This window comes from Lucilia sericata, unplaced genomic scaffold (assembly GCF_015586225.1).
Source record: "Lucilia sericata isolate MDLA Ls3-8-SP2 unplaced genomic scaffold, ASM1558622v1 Contig000009F_arrow, whole genome shotgun sequence".
NCBI classification, from domain to species: Eukaryota; Metazoa; Arthropoda; class Insecta; order Diptera; family Calliphoridae; genus Lucilia; species Lucilia sericata.
The window spans coordinates 620876-638062 of NW_023994049.1; the positions used below are offsets into that span (position 1 = coordinate 620876).

General features: G+C 28.9%; 1 protein-coding gene across 3 annotated transcripts in view; it reads right to left on the reverse strand.

The window, feature by feature from the left end:
* Positions 1-17187, reverse strand: part of LOC119603304 (receptor-type tyrosine-protein kinase FLT3) — a 32791-nt gene that overhangs the window by 4686 nt on the left and 10918 nt on the right. For 2 of the 3 annotated variants that reach the window (XM_037955312.1, XM_037955306.1), the window contains exons 2-9: positions 6395-6419; positions 5794-5874; positions 5052-5134; positions 1721-1865; positions 1439-1598; positions 853-1097; positions 700-776; positions 55-194 (exon numbers count right to left, since the gene is read on the reverse strand). In XM_037955312.1, coding sequence (XP_037811240.1) covers positions 55-194; positions 700-776; positions 853-1097; positions 1439-1598; positions 1721-1865; positions 5052-5134; positions 5794-5874; positions 6395-6419 — 956 coding nt within the window. The remainder of the gene's footprint in view (positions 1-54; positions 195-699; positions 777-852; positions 1098-1438; positions 1599-1720; positions 1866-5051; positions 5135-5793; positions 5875-6394; positions 6420-17187) is intronic. The other variant, XM_037955321.1, reaches the window with a different exon arrangement.

A 17187-nucleotide genomic window follows, 5' to 3' on the forward strand; every position in this document is an offset into this window, starting at 1 on the left:
GCTTTTAAAACTTTAAGTTTATACGGAGGAGACAAAAAAAGATAAATTACTTACGGGATTGCCGTTGGTAAAAATTCGCCATTAACTTCAACCTCATTGGTTTGCTTTGATTTGTGTTTAATCCAAACATAGTAGCTAAAAACTGCAATTATTGCAGTAATAAACGACGCAGAGACCAAAATTAACGCCAATCTCTAAAAAAAAGAAAAAATGTAAACATATGTATGTATGTATATTGAAAATAGATATTTAAAAATTTTATATTTTCTTTGAGAAGTCAAAAGCTGAAACTATAGACGATGATACTGTGAAGAAATTTATTCTATTCAGTAGTTTTCAACAAGAACTTCGTTTTCCAATAGCGGCATAGGAGTTACCCAAAAATAATTATTTTGGAAATCGATTACGATCAACACTCCCAGAGTGTGTTTTTCAGTTGCCAATTAATAAAGAGATAAGTTAATCTAAAAAAAGTTTAATCTAATGTTAATTCTCTTTGATGTTTTTCAGTGCAAGTTTAAACTTTGCGGTGCTGCCATACAAAACAACTTAAAACGGAGCTGTTTACTATCAAAACAATGCATGTTTTATAAAAAAAGAAGAAGACAACTTAAAGTGTAATATGAAAACTAACAAAAACTTAAATTAAAAAGAAAAAAATTATTGAAGTCTCCATAATTTATACATATCAGTACTTACCACATTGTCATCAATGGAATTTTTATTATCAACATCATGATCATCATTTGCTAATGAATTTAATGCACTTGATGGCACTTTAATTGCGAAAAACAAAAAAAATATATATATATTAATTCCCAATATATGACGTTATTAAAGACGATTTTTTACCTTTCAATTTTATTACATTCGACGGTCCCAGACACTCTAACTCATCAATAACATTCGAGTGTATATTTAAAACTGTTCCAGGTGTTAAATCACGATTAATTTCGATTTTAAACATGCCCTGTTGTATTCGATTGGACAATGATGAAGATGCATTCGACATGTAATTTGTTAATGGATAAATTTTTTCCAAAATTGGTAGATTTTTACCTCCCCATGATAATGATGGATTAGTTTGTTCGTTAATGCTTTAAGTACAAGATTGAATATGTAAATATTATTGAAGAATTATTGTTACCCAGTAAACATTAAGAAATTTTATCTTATACATATTCCAAAAACAATTAAAAAGCGATTAGGTGGCGACTTGTCAACATTTTTCAAGTCAGTAAAACCAAAATCACCTAAAATTTAAGTTAAAACCTACTGCTGAATTATTCGTCTAGTTCTAGTTGGGACATCGGATAACGAGTATCCATGTCGAAAATAGATTGATTTGATTAATTCAGAAATAATGACATTCATATCTTCCAGAGAAAATTGTTTTTTCCACAACATTCCGCGACATTCAAGTACAATAAATACTTACATGATTGATATCTTTTTGAGTTGAATATTCTTAAATATTTCTTCGTCGCTTGCTAGGGACCACTTCAAATGAATGGTGTGATTGTTAAATATCAATCCCACCGTATTTACTTTTGGCAGCGTACTCTGATGCTGACACGAGCACACACCTGATACACAATCTAAATATAAAATGTAAAATTGAATTCATCAGATTTCGAACAATATACTTATAAACTGCGAATATGTTTGTATATACTTATACATAATTAAAAATAATGGACAATTTATCACACATACATACATGGAATTGTTAATAGTTGTCGTTTAGATACTACTGCGTTGGAATTTTCCACCACCAATGTATAATTGCATCCGAACATGTATCTACACTCCACAATATCCAAGTAACTAATTGGATTTTCAGGTATTAATATAAAGTCTTTAGGCTAGAAAATGAAAGCGTAAATTAATAATCTGTGAAAGACAGTAAGTATCATTTGCAAATTAAACGAAAATGGTTAAAAATAAATTGTATCAGACATAAAGTCTATTTAAAATACTTTAATGTAATTTTCCGTTTACAAATTATATACTCAGGGCCTATTGTTCTTAGAAAGATTTGTTCCAAATAGTTTTAAAAGCAATTTCTTCAATCTTTCTTAAAATAATATTTAAAATGGACTATAGAATATATATATATATATATATATAGTCAATTTCGTGTCAAGTGACCAAATATTTAAAATCGATGTCTTCCGATTTGGATAAAAAAAATTTAAAATTTTTTTTGGAAACAACGAAGAAATAGCATAGTATTCATGTATGTATGTGTCATAGTTGTTCGTGCAAAATTAGAGGACTCCCATTTTTTCAAATATTTATATGGATTTCAATGTTGAAAATGCAAAATTTGAGATTTATTGCATTTAATTCATATGGGAGGTGCCATGCCCCTTACACTACGTACAACATTTGAGGATTCTAGATCCTAAATTTTCCCAAATGTAAAAACTTAAATCATATGGGGCACGGTAGCCCCTGTTGCTAGTTCGGTTATTGTTAACATTGATTTCAGTGTTGCTCGTTCAAAATGCGAGGATTCTAGCTATAATGGTCTCCTAGATATATGATGTGTTGTATTTAATTTATTAGGCAAATACTACATAGATGTCAACATTTTTTGTGTTAAATTTGAGCATTCAAGATCCAATAGTTTCCCCGATATACGAATTTTTGAATTTAATTCATATGGGAAGTACAAGGCCCCCCTTTTCTAGTCCACTCATATTTGTCTAAAATATTCATATTGATATCAAAGTACATAGTTCGTACGAAATCTGAAATCTGAATTTTTGTACTAACTTTATATGGGGACGACAAGCCCACTATTTCTTATCCGCCCATTATTGCACAAAATTTTCATTTTGAAACTAAAGTTTATAGTACAAAATTTGGGAACTGTAGCTGTTATAGTTTTGTAAAATTTGCGTCATTTGGTATTGGCCACACCCACTATTGCTGGTTCGCCCATTTTTGCCCCTAATATTCATGTATGTTTCATTTGAATAAAACCCTGTATGACCAAAATGTCCAACTTTGACCCCTCTGACTCCGGCAGTTCTTGACCGATATTTATGTCTGGTCTACCATTCCATAGTACTAAGCTTGGTGAAAATTTCATCAAAATCAGAATACATCGATTTTTAAACTTGACACGAAATTATCTTCTTGTGAATAATTTTTAGCAAAAGCCGCTAAAGTTATAGCGGTTTAAAGTTAATAGTTTAAAAAAATTCCCAAAATTACGTTTTTACCTGAAACTCGAAAATATAGGCGTGGATATAATCCACAACGAAGGACCCAAAATACGAATTAATTTAACCCAAATATTTTAAATATTCGTGGATAAATTAGCTTTTTAAGAGTTTTTTTAACCTCAAAAAAAAAAAATGTTTTTTTTATAAAACTAAGTACACATTTTTTTATAGATTTTTCTATAGACCTCATTAATAGCAACCTAAAAGAATATAATTTTATTAATTAGCGGGAAGGGTGTGCTTCACAAGTTTTTCTTAAAAGAAAAGCACTGCGTTTTCTGCACACGAAAAACTTTGATGCAAATATTTTTGTGGTTAGCCAATAACTGCTTGTTTATAATTATCTTCTGCTTCCATTTCTGAATTTAAATGAGTAAATAATATAAAAACCGTTAAAATGAAAACCTATATAAAGTTTGGAAATAAATTTCATACACATGACCGAACTTTTTTTAATGCATTTGATGCATAATCGTACTTTTTCTAACGCCTTGTCGATTTTGGTATAAGCATCATTGTCAGCTACCGATTAATGTTAAGTGTTACCAATTTTAATTAGCGGTTTAGGTGTGCTTCTTCGAATTATCTTGTAACTCAAGAAACACCGCGTTTTCGGCGAAAGATAAATTTTGATGAAATTTCTTTTGCAGTTAACATATCCCAGCATATCTAAAATTAACTGCTTTTATCATTTTTAAATTTAAATGAATTATTAACGCAAAAAACCGTTAAAATGAAAATCTATTCGGTTAATTTAAATTTTGTAAAGAATTTATATATTTACATGAATGAACTTTTTTACACTTTTTTAATGCAAAAACGCAGTTTTTTTCGAACGGCTTATCGATTTTCGTATTAGCATCATTGTCAGCTACCGGTTGATGTATAATGTCCCCAATTTAAATTAGCGGCTTAGGTGTGCTTCATCGATTTTTGTGGTGAAAGAACCCCGCGTATTCAGTCCATGACAGGCTTTGATTGAATTTTTTTGATGCAAACCAATTCTTTCCATATAAAGATTGATTACTGATAAAATTCAGAATTTAAAATTTGTTTATAATGTGGAAATTCGCTAAAGTAAAAAATTAAAAATTTGCAATTTTTTTGTATTCGCTCTAAAATCTTTGCATGCTAATATTTTATCGCTGCTTTATGATTTCAACATGTAAAATTTAAAAGTATTTCGATCACGCGATATTTTGGGTGTATTGAAGTTACGCTGTTAGTGTGCTTCGCGAAAAAGCCCTTTTTTCGAAACTTTCACGTTTGTTTTTCCAATATTTGAGATTCTCCCGCAGTGATACCTTCTAGAGCACATTTTGGATATATACATACATCAAACGACGCGTAATTACAATGTCTACTTTTTCTCATTTATGTATTTTGCATAACCGAAGAGCCGCAAATATTCTATCCAAAAAACTGCAAATTTTGTAAAATTGTATAAATTTGGTTTCAAAACATTGCGACCACGTAATTCTTTACTTATAAATGGCACAACAATTAAATATGGACTATAGTCAGTCAACAAGTATATACAGCTTACATTAGCAAAATTGACTTTCTAAGTTGTAAGCCGCCCTCATAATATCAAAAAGTTGTAAAAAAAACTACTTGGTTTCAATCACTTTTTTGAGAAATTTTAACTTTGAGTGTTTATTTCTCTAACATGGAACTACTCTCGACCACAAAATTTTATGGACGTATTCTTTCAAGTCTTGTGAATAAAAATTCGCCATCACTTAATTTTCAAAATATTAAACGAAAGAAATATTTAATGCATAAATTTGATTTCTTAAAATATGTATATGTTACCTTTGGAATTCCATATAAACTGCAAGGCATTTCATAACATTCAGTACTGTTTACAGCAGTGACGATGACATTATAGGAAGTATCTGCGAATTGAAATGAAGAGTAATATTCATAAGTACATATCGGTAAAAATGATACATCATCTAATATTTAAAGCAGTCATAATCTATTTACAAGTTTAAAAAATAATAACACGGTTCTGAAAAATTTTTGGTTTTACGTGACACACCATTTTTGTACTGTTCTTAAATAATCGGTCATAATTTGAATCAGGTCTTAATTTTTTATTTCGTAAAAAAATTTTATAGATTAAAAACATGTAATTTGTGGGAATCTTTTGGTCGTCTAGCATCAGTCGCGCAATGACATTGCGCTCAGTCGTAACATTTAAAATTCGACGGAAAATTTCAAATAATATTTATCATTTTAAGATTTTATCATATCCTCCTCTCAATGCGTTTTTATTATGATAGCATCCATAATCATACAAATTATTGTGACAAACATAAACTTGTTTGCTAAAATTACATGTTCGTGGTGATATGTTAAATTTAACACAAACAAATTTAACATATCGTTGCGCCATTGACGATAATTAAGTTAAATTTCTTGTAATATTATTATAGTAATTGCTGTACAGTTTTTATAGTATAATTTTCATTGTACATTAGTGAATTCAAAAAAAAGTTATCCTATAATATGTTTGCATTATGCATTAAAGTTTGAATAAAGTTAAACTTACCATTTGGCAAATTATCCTTCCAACTTAGTTTTAGTTGCAGTTCATCTTTATTTTCGTTCAATCCAATATCTGTTTCAATATCTTGTTAAAAAAGTATGTATGTATGTGTATTAGTAGATATTACAATACTACAAAAGGTCTAGTAATTTATTAAAATTTTAAACTTATTTAAGAATTAACAGCGTATATTTGTAATTACAGTTAAAATTTTAATACATATAGCTCATTTGCTACAAGAGTGGCATAATCCAAAAAAAAGTAGTTTCGAGGAAAATGAGAAATTAAACCAGATTCAGATAGTAGAGGTCAATATAATTCACATCTAAATTTAAACTTTTTAATTTTTAGGTTTAAAACAAAAAATCAATTTAACAACGAAAATAATAGACATAATTATTTGAAATATCATAAAACTCTAGGAAAGTCTTTAGTATGACATATGTTTTATAGCCCTCAGTTCAAAAACCCCGAATTTCGGATTATGCCAGTCTTGTAGGAAATGAGCGAAGAAAAACTTTCGAAATAATTCATAAATGAAACAAAAATTCATGGAGATGACGATTAATTTGTGAGTCGTTCTTGTTAAATTGTAATTATTTACCTGTAATTTCGCCATGAAGCAAACTCTGTAAAATAAAGATATTTTTTTAATGGAAAATAACACAACAATATATGTAATTAAAAAATAAAAATGTTTAAGGTATACAACATAGAAAAGGTATACATAGAACTGAAACTGAGTATGACAAAACCTAAGTCTGCTGTCAAAAACCTAAAGGCCCAACTATAATGTGCATAAGCTTGCTTAAGGTAATGTAACAATCGAACGAAAAGTCTCTCAAATGTTTAAGAAAATCCGAGGAAACTTTTAGGTGGCTATAATGTACTTACGTGTATTCAAAACAATTTAGCTCCATTTACACATTTATGTGACACACGTAATAAAAAAAATACATATTTCAAAATATTTTATTGAAATAAATTAATTTTCTTTTAGCTTTCCATTTTTTTCTTTATTTTCTTTGTGTATAATAAACAAACAATTGATTCCGTACGTAATGTGCTGTCAGTATCGCTCTTTGCTTAAGCAAATAAAATTTGACGAAACTTGACGAAACTCTCTTAAGTACATTATAGTTTGTCACATACATTTTATATGTGTTCGCACAGTTGCTTAAGCTGACTTCAGTTTGTTTAAGCATATTATAGTTAGGCCTTAAGTCGTGAGAATGTATTAGTTGAAAAATATGTAACCCAACAAACACAAACTCTTTCGTTTAAAAAGTTTTTATATTTTTGTTTGATATTATATTTCGATATTTTATGAAATAATGGTTTGAATTAGCCATTTTTATTCAATATCAGTTGACCAATGTAAGAAAGATCTTCATTAAAAATTATTTTTAATTTTAAATAAACTCTTTGTGGTTGCTGGGTTGAGTCAATATTGACACTTGAAAATAATATTAAAAAATAAAAACGATTGAAAAATTTGTTTTTTTTTTCTGAAAATGTTTTCAATAATTTTATGGGAAAACATAACTTTTAGCAGTGTTTATTGCAGCAGCAGGGGCTATTTTGCCAAAGGAATTGTGCTAATGCTAAAATTAACGCTTGATATGAACGATTATTGTTAATTTCAAAGCAGCCCAAATGCAGTCAAAATACACCCTACACCACACTAATGGGAACGGTATTTTGTTTACGTCTTAAAGTTTGTAACACCTGCGTCGATGTAATGATGTAATCCGCCCATAAATTAGCCTATTGAACTTTTTTGTAAGCGGTACATGCTATACAAGAATAGAGTATTTATAAAATTCGACTCAACAAATTTTATATATATGAAATTTTGACTATATATTGTTATAATGAGTAGTACTTTCATTAATTAAGCAAACATCAATCTCTTGAATATAACTTCTACATTAAAAAATACTAAATAACTTATTGCTACTTACTCGCAATGTGGTAGGGTATGGTGTATTCGGATACATTTTGTACTTTCATATTTTTGTTATTTTATGTAAACAAACATAAAAATACTCATACAATTGTATGAAATTCACACAGAACCTGTACATGTGAGAGAGTAATATTTCTTATTCTCAGTTTCAGTTCTATTTATTTTTCTATGGTATACAAATTCCATATATTATAATTTTTTCAAACAAAAAATCGAATTTCCCAATTTTAAAAAAGACACGCTTATATTTTGGCCAGTTTGTTCTGATTACATTTATTAGCTTTCGAAGTATTTTCCCAATTTATAATACAATTTTTAAATAATTTTTTATTGATTTTTCGAGTTGCACTTCAAGTTTTCAGTTTTTAGATGAAATAAGTTCATTTTATTTGTAATTATTCCCAGCAAAAAAAGAACTTCAAAAGAAGCGAAAAAGTAGAATTTACTCCATGGAAATACTGAAAAAGACCTGAAGAATTGATGATGTTTTTTTATTTGATTCCAAATTCACTACTTCTAAAGTCATTCTCAAGAAGTAATTTTTATATTCCTTTTTTGGAAGTTATTCGGAAGTGAAATTGTAGTATTATAGAATTTGACTTAACAGCGGTGATAAATGTTATTCTTTTGGAAGTACATACATACATATGTACTTCGTTTTATTTTTTGTTGGGATTATTATAAATTCTATCCACATTTATTTTTTGTGACAATTAATAAATATTACAAAACAAAATGTAATTATTTATCAACAGATGGCGATGTTGTACCTTTAAAATAAGTATGTTTATTGTGGTAAGTATGCCTAGCGGATACATTCACCACTTTGATCAAATGATCCAAGACAAAAACCAATAACGATGTCACCTCATCTTTCAAGTTGCTATGAGAGTTACTGCGAACAGTGTCGCCAGATGTGGGGATTTGTCCCCAAATTGGGGATTTCAAGTTTTATTTGGGAACAGATTTTCGTGGGGAGCGATTTGGGGATTTTCGTAAAATTTGGGGATTTTTTTGTAATTTTTCCGCTATTTTTGGGGATTTTTATTTTTTCTTAAAAATATTAACATTATTATTATTTCTAGTCTAGTTTTTATGGGTTTTCTAGGTTTAAACAATTTTAAAAGTAGCTTGGCAATTATATCACAAAAAATTAGAATGGGTTCATGAGGAGATCGCAAGAAAATTGAATTTTAGTAAGTAAATTAATTCACATTATTTATTTTTTGTTTGAATTATTTTTTTTCATCAATAAAGAAAAGTATAAATTTTTAAATTTGTATAGAAATGATATGGACTGTTTTACTAAAAGTTAACTTTCTAGAGATCCCCTCATGGTCCCATTCTGTTGTTTGTATATGTTGTATATTTTAGTGTAGTAAAAATGGAAGATACAAAAATTATAAAATCGGAAAAGTAGTTTAGAAAATATACGATATTAAATTTTATGCCTTTGAGAAAAAATGTGGATTTTCAACCTCTAAACCGTAACGAATTTGAAAATTTTGGAAAACTTTTAATTTTGTATTGATACAAAAAATGTGTATACCAAATTTCATCGAAATCAGAGAATCATGTTCGAAAATTTTTAAAATTACACATATCGAGACACTATATTCAAAAAGTGCTAATTCAAAAATGTCTAGTTTTCAGGAGAGGAAAAAAACTGTTTAATTTGTATAATGTTGAACAAATTAATAACTTTCTTTCCATAATATGTTTATAATAATCTTACCAAATTATAATTATATACAAATTAATACATTTTGTATTTTTCAAGGATTTATCTTTAGTTAGCACATTTTGTTCAAAGGAAAATTTTAAAATTGAAACATTTATTGGTAAAATAAAAATGACTATATTTCCGAAACTAAATATTGAATTCCAATTTATTAAACAGATTACTGTTCAGTATGTCATATTTTATAATAGCGGAGATAAATATTTAATAAAATTAATCTTTCAAAAAAATGTTGTAAAATTACTATTGGAGATAGCACTTATTTTCTTCAAAAAATATTCTACTTTGTGTAGTAGACAAAACAGATACAAAAAGCACAAAAGTTAATATTTTGATCCCAAATTTATACCAGACGTGGAGAATGTATTGAGGAATCATTTGCCATCAAAAACTCACTTTGGCCCAAGATTGAGTTAGCACTTTTTGAATATAGGGTGTCGATATATTGATATTAATATGAACATCAGGGAGATTTTCGGAATAAGTCCATTAATTATGTATCGAGGTTTACACAATTTAAAAGAGTTATTAGTTTCATATCATTTTTGTTAAATCTTATAGTACATTAATTTTTGAACGATTCACTACAGTAAACCGATTTGTTGTAAGAGAGGTAATATGGGGTGTTCGGTAGAGAGATTTTGATTCATATAACAATTGTTTGTGTAGAATTTCGTTCTTATACAGGCTTTATAGCGTGTAACATTTCTGTAACAAACCCAAAAATTGACTCTAAAATAGGTCCTAGGCACTTATTTTCGAATCAAATTAGTGGAGCACATTCATGAGATTCCACTTAACTGTTTTGTATGTATGTATTTTAACATGATATGTGGCAAAACTATTCACTTATGCTAAATTGAATTTTCAGTTTTGATAAAAAGTTAAATTTTGTGTTCAAGCTAAATTGGTAAGATAATTTCGATTTTTAAAAATTTTATAAAAGGGGAAAAAAAGTTTCGTTGTTTTTATAAGATTTTGTAGACAATTTTGTGTAAATTTATTATTAATTAAAAAAAATAAACAATTTAAAATTTCTTGTATCATAAAAATCGATTTTAAAATCAATCAAAAAATCATTAATAAAACGCTAATAACAAAAAATTTTAAATTTCTGAGTAAAACGTATTTTATTATTTACCGAATTCTATCATGTCCCAAAAAATCAAAAAGATTTCAGCTCTTGGACTATAAAGGGTTAAAGTTATTTTCTGAAGGGACTTATATGGGGGCCAGGGATAGCAAATTACATTTTAAAATTTTACAAAATTGCGTGAAAAATAGTACATTTTTGCTTCTAATTGTACCAAATCATAATTATTTTACTAAATTAATATTAAAGTGGGAGTGTCCTTAATCGAAACAAAAACATTTCAAGCTATACATATGTTAGGTTGAGAGGAGGATGCATAATACATCAAATCCTAAGAAATACTCTTAGGTCACTATAGTACCTGTTGAGCTCCCCTTATCCGAAGTACAGAAACTCTGTTTCTAGATGTAGTTCTTTAAAATGTTCCAATCAGTGTGCGTGAGGGATGTTATATCTGCTCCCAAGATATTCAGCATAAAATTTTCCATAGAAAATTAGTCTGATCTGTGTATAGCTATTTTACATGTATTTGGTCTAAAATGCAATAAAAATTTTTATATTGCATAAAACTTTAATAGATATTGCGGAAATACTAGATTTTTTCACATTTGAATGGACTCATACTACTTTCAAAAACAATAATTTTATAATTTTGCTAATTTATTATTTTTTCATACAAAAAGGAACTCATATCAATTAGCAAAAATTAAAATATATAGTTTTATTGTATTAGAAGAGTCTGCGAAATTTTTCGAAAATTTCAACTTTTAGCAGAGATGCTGACAAAATCTCAGATGAGTGATTGGTGTACTACCATTGTACTTTTAAGCCTCGAATTGTACCAAAAAGTACAATTGTGCCAACTTTGCCAACCCTGATGGGGGCTAACTGTGGCCCAATGATTACCATTCTTACAGCATAATTTCTTGGTACACAGAAAAAAGTTTCAGCATAAATATTATGAACTGCTTACATTGACAAAAGTTAATAATATTTAAGAATAAGTTCCTAAATGGTATGAATTTTTTCATTTTTATTTTTTCAAACATAATCTAGAAGCCTTTACTTAAAATATTTCAAATTTAATTTTTATTTTTCTATTTGTTAAAAAATGTTTGAAATTTTCTTTGGAACATTTTTTATTTCTTTATGATTTTTAGATTGAAATCGATGGGATGTGCACGTAATTTGCGGGATTTGATGAAGAATGGATGTTTAACTATGTTTGCTGATGTTTTCTTATTTCAGATTTTGTTTTTCAACATTTCTATTTAATTATCATACAAAATTTGCTAATATAGGATCACTATTTACAAGATATGGAAACAGATTTGTAGATAATGGACTTTTTTTGCAATTTTTTAAGAATATTATAGAAAATATGTAAGTAAAAGCCAAAAAAATTCTGTCATGTTGAAATTCATACATTTTATGAACTTTTAATATTCTGAATGAAAATGGTTTGGGAAAATAAGTCATGTTCGATTCATACTATTTATTACAAAATTCATTCCAGCTATGTATTATTTTTTTCTGTGTACATAAACCTAACTAGGGCTATATAAAAATCGAAGTCCGATACTGCCCATTTTTAATACCAAACAGTGCACATTGGGGTCTCCTTTAAGTAAACTTGGCAAAAAGTCAATATTTAAAAATTATTTTTTTTGCAAAAAATATAGCGTATCTTAAAAGCCAAGACTTTGTTCTATATAACGCTATAATTAGTTTTTCGATTTTCCTTTTGTAGGCCTTTAGGTTGTGCGTCAAAGTTTAGGTTTTTTATATATAATTTTTCATATTGTTTTTATACCCTCCACCACCATCAGTGGTGATAGAGGGTATATATAAGTTTGTCGTTCCGTGTGTAACACCAAGAAATATTCATCCAGAAGATAATTTTTCATATTGTTTTTATACCCTCCACCACCATCAGTGGTGATAGAGGGTATATATAAGTTTGTCGTTCCGTGTGTAACACCAAGAAATATTCATCTAAGACCCAACAAAGTATATATATTCTGGGTCCTTATGAAATTCTGAGTCGATTTAGCTATGTCCGTCTGTCCGTCTGTCTGTCTGTCTGTGTAAAACACGCTCACGTTAAAACTAAGCAAAGGAAATCAACCAAATTCACCCAAAATATTTATTATTATCCTAAGCAGTTTGGTATTGAAAATCAGCAAAATCGGTTCACAACATAAAAAGAGTAAAGAGTATGAGTAAAAATTTCAGACTACCTCGAAAATAATTACGTTTTTTTCATAATTCTTTTGAAGTTTTCTCAGAAAATACGAAAGATATTTCGATGAATTTTGTCACACATTATTTTTTTAGGGCAGTGATCAATTATGTTCAAAATCTTTACAATCGATCCAATATTTCTCATTGCCCCCATACAAAGGTATATATTCCCGGAAATTAGTTTATCGTTAATAACTCAATCAAATATATCGGTATCAACACCAAATTTTGTACATGTAAATATAATATGAACAGAAATCATACTGTCAACGTAGACCTCAGTCGGTCCACAATTGGTCATAGCTCCCATATAAGGTCCACTTCCGAAAATCACCTAAACGCTCATATTTCATTGATGAATAAAGCTATTGTGATAAAATTCGAGTAGGATATGTTTTGTATACATACAAATCATTCTACAAAAGTTTTTACGGATCGGTCCATTATTGGTCATAGCTCCCATATAAGGCCCACTTCCGAAAATCATTTAAAAGCTCATATTTCATTGTCAACTAAAGCTATTCTAATGAAATTCGACACAAATATGTTTAGTCTAAATATAAATCACTCTACGAAATTTTTTCCGGATAGGCCCATAATTGGTCATAGCTCCCATATAAGGTCGACATCCGAAAATCACTTAAACGCATATATTTCATTGAATTATAAAGCTATCGGGATAAAATTCGACATAAATCTGTTTTGTATACATACAAATCATTCTACAAATTTTTTTACGGATCGGTCCATAATTGGTCATAGCTTCCATATAAGGCCCACTTCCGAAAATCACTTAAAAGCACATATTTCAATGCTAAGTAACTTAAACGCATATACTTCATTGAATTCTAAAGCTATCGGGATAAAATTCGACAAAAATATGTTTTGTGTGCATTCAAATCATTGCACTATTATTTTTACGGATCGGTCCCTTATTGGTCATAGCTCCCATATAAGGCCAACTTCCGAAAATAACTTAAAAGCACATATTTCAATGTCAAGTAAAGCTATTGACAAAATGCGACACAAATATGTTTTGCCTAAACATGAATTACTCTACGAAATTTTTTCCGGATAGGCCCATAATTGGTCATAGCTCCCATATAAGGTCCACTTTCGAAAATCACTTAAACGCATACATTTCATTGAATTCTAAAGCTATAGGGGTGAAATTCGACTTGAATAAGTTTTGTGTACATATGAATCATTCTACCACTTTTTCTCGGATCGGTCCATTATTGGTCATAGCTTCTATATAAGGTCCACTTCTGAGAGTCACTTAAACACACATATTTCATTGTCAAATAAAGTTATCTTGAGAAAATTCGACACAAATATGTTTTGTCTTTACATAAATCACTCAACGAAATTTTTTCTGGATAGGCATATAAAACATTCTACCAATTTTTTTCTGGATCGGTCCATATTTGGTAATAGGACCACTTCAAAAAATCCCTTAAACGCACATATTTCATTATCAAATAAAGATATCTTGATAAAATATGATTTGTGCACATATGAATCACTTAAACGCACATTTTATACATAGATATAAAATTTGACATAAATGTGTATTTTCTATATATGTATATAAATCATTATATGGAATTTTTTGCGGACCGGTTCATAAGTTGTCTTAGCTCCCATATAAGGTTAACTTCTGAAAATCACTTAATAACACTTAATTCGTTATTAAATTATTATATCCGGATAAAATTCGACATGAGTATGTTCTGTGTATAGATAAATCATTCTATTAAAATATTTTCGAACTGGCGTATTAATATAAATTTTTCTGGACCTAATCAAAATTAGTTCGACAAAAATTTTGGCAAGTTATCTAAAAATTAGATAGTTAGATGGGTTTCAATAAAAAGTAGCTTGCTGGTGGAGGGTATTTAAGATTCGGTATAGCCGAATATAGCACTCTAACTTGTTTTTTTTTTTTAATTAATACCTTTACCTTTTTTATATAAAAAACTACCATTCTATAAATTTTCTTAAAATTTTAATTTTCAAGTCCAAATATAATGTTGTTTTGTATGAAAAATTATATTTTAAATAACCATTACACAATAGGATTCAATTATTCACTACTTATTAAAATGCCACTTTTCATATATATATTTATGTTTTTTTTTGCCATTTTTAAAGGAGAAAAAGTACTATTTGGCCGCTGATGGCCCCTCGGCGATCATATACATAAGATACTATAATGTGTTCTTAATATCACCACATCTATATTTTTTGCCTCTATGCCATTTTTTATTTATTTTTCTAACACTCCATAAAACAAAAATATTAAAACATTTGTATTTTATTTAAAAAAATCGAATTATTAAACACAAAATTAATTGATTTAAATAATTCTCCAATAGTTAACGAGTAACTAAAATTGATTTCACTAAAAGACTTTTTCAATTTCAAAGACTTTTTCATACGTTTTTACCATATATATGCTTTTTTGAAAGAAAAATTAAATAAAAATTCACAGAGATTTTGTACTTGACTAAATGGTGTTGTTATTAGTGCAAGTACTTACCACAATCGCTTACAAGTAATTAGAAAAATAAGTCAATTTAAATTGTATGAACAAATTTATACAGCTCCGATAGCTTCACGAAGAAGATGACAAATGAATTAAAAAGTAGTTATATATCACATTATTAATAAGACGTTATTAGACTACTTCTATGTAAACAGGACTATATATAGTAGTCATTGAAAACTATGTTAATAGGTAAGTGGTTACAACTGAAAGTCATTACCAAGTATTTGCTGGGATTATTAGTAATTTTTAGCGCTAATGATCCAAAAAATATGAAAATACATAGTGTATTTTTTGCGAAAATTTGCACTAAGTTCAAAGTTCTTTTTTAATATTTCAAATCTAGAAGCTCTCCCCTTTCTAACGCTACCAATCACTTGTATCAAAACTTTGTAGTTTAGTTAATGCCAAGATTTGTTCGGGGAGACCCCACTGTGCAGTGCCTATCAATGGAGAATACTTGTGACGAACATGTCAGTTTTTCATGAAAGAAATTGGGGAAAACTATGGGGATTTCAATTTAAAAATGGGGATTATTTGGGGACTTCAAGCTTAAGATTGGGGACATAAGTCAAAATTTTTGTGGCAACACTGACTGCGAATAAGCAGATTTGGCTGTGCACCTCACACAAACACGTGTATTTCTTATGGGACCTAGGACAAATCCACACATCTGGCGACACTGGTCTCCGCTTTGGACAAAATTTTGTAAACATGTAAAGGAAAGTCCACGAGAGTTATAACGAGTGTTGCCAGAAAAATTTTGACTCATATCCCCAAAAAATCCCCATTTTTAAATTGAATTCCCCAAAATTTGTTCATGAAAAACCCTCATGTCCGTCCGACACAAATATTTTCCATTGTTTGGTATTTAAAAGGCGCAATATCGGAATTTGATTTTGAATATGGCCCCGGAATACAATTAAAACAGCCATGCATATATTAATTAAGCAGCAATCGTGATATAATTTAGGTCAAGTTGGTACCTATAAAGTATACTATAAAGAATGGGCCACATTTTTCCCTTGGCCACATTTAGGTCCTCTTTAGAAAATGACTTTAACGTTAATGATTATCTTTAAAAGGCATGTATAACAACGAATTTCGACATAAACAATTGTTATATAACTCTCTACCAAGTTTCATGAAGATCGGTGCAAAAAAAAAAAACAAGTAAGAGTGCTATATTCGGCTATGCCGAATCTTATATACCCTTCACCACAGTGTATTTAAAAAATATCAATTCTATAAAATTTTAATTTATTTCATTTTCCTGTTTATATCATTATTATAGCAATAGCAAAATGAACAACAACAACGCTAAACGAAACATACGAAACGAAATACACGAAAAAACAAAATACACAACACAATGAAACCAACAGACATCCAAACATACGAAACTGAATACACCAAAAAACAAAAACAATATACACAAGGCAATGAAACATACGAAACGAAATACTCACAAAAAAGCAAAAACAAAATATACAACGCAAAGAAAACAACAGACATCTAAACATACGAAACTGAATGCACCAAGAAACAAAAACAATATACACAAGGCAATGTGTATATTGTCCAAACATATGAAACGAAATACTCAATGAATAAGCAGTGTTGTTGTTGTTGCTTATATCAAAGCATGAACAAAATTGTCTTTTTCAGAGGTTGTCTCGGAATTTTGCTCATATCTCCGGTATTTATGGACCGATTTTGCTGATTTTAAATAGCGATCTTCTCGAAAGCATGTCTAAGAGAATTATTGAAGATTTGAATCTCGCCGTTATCTGGGGTCCTCT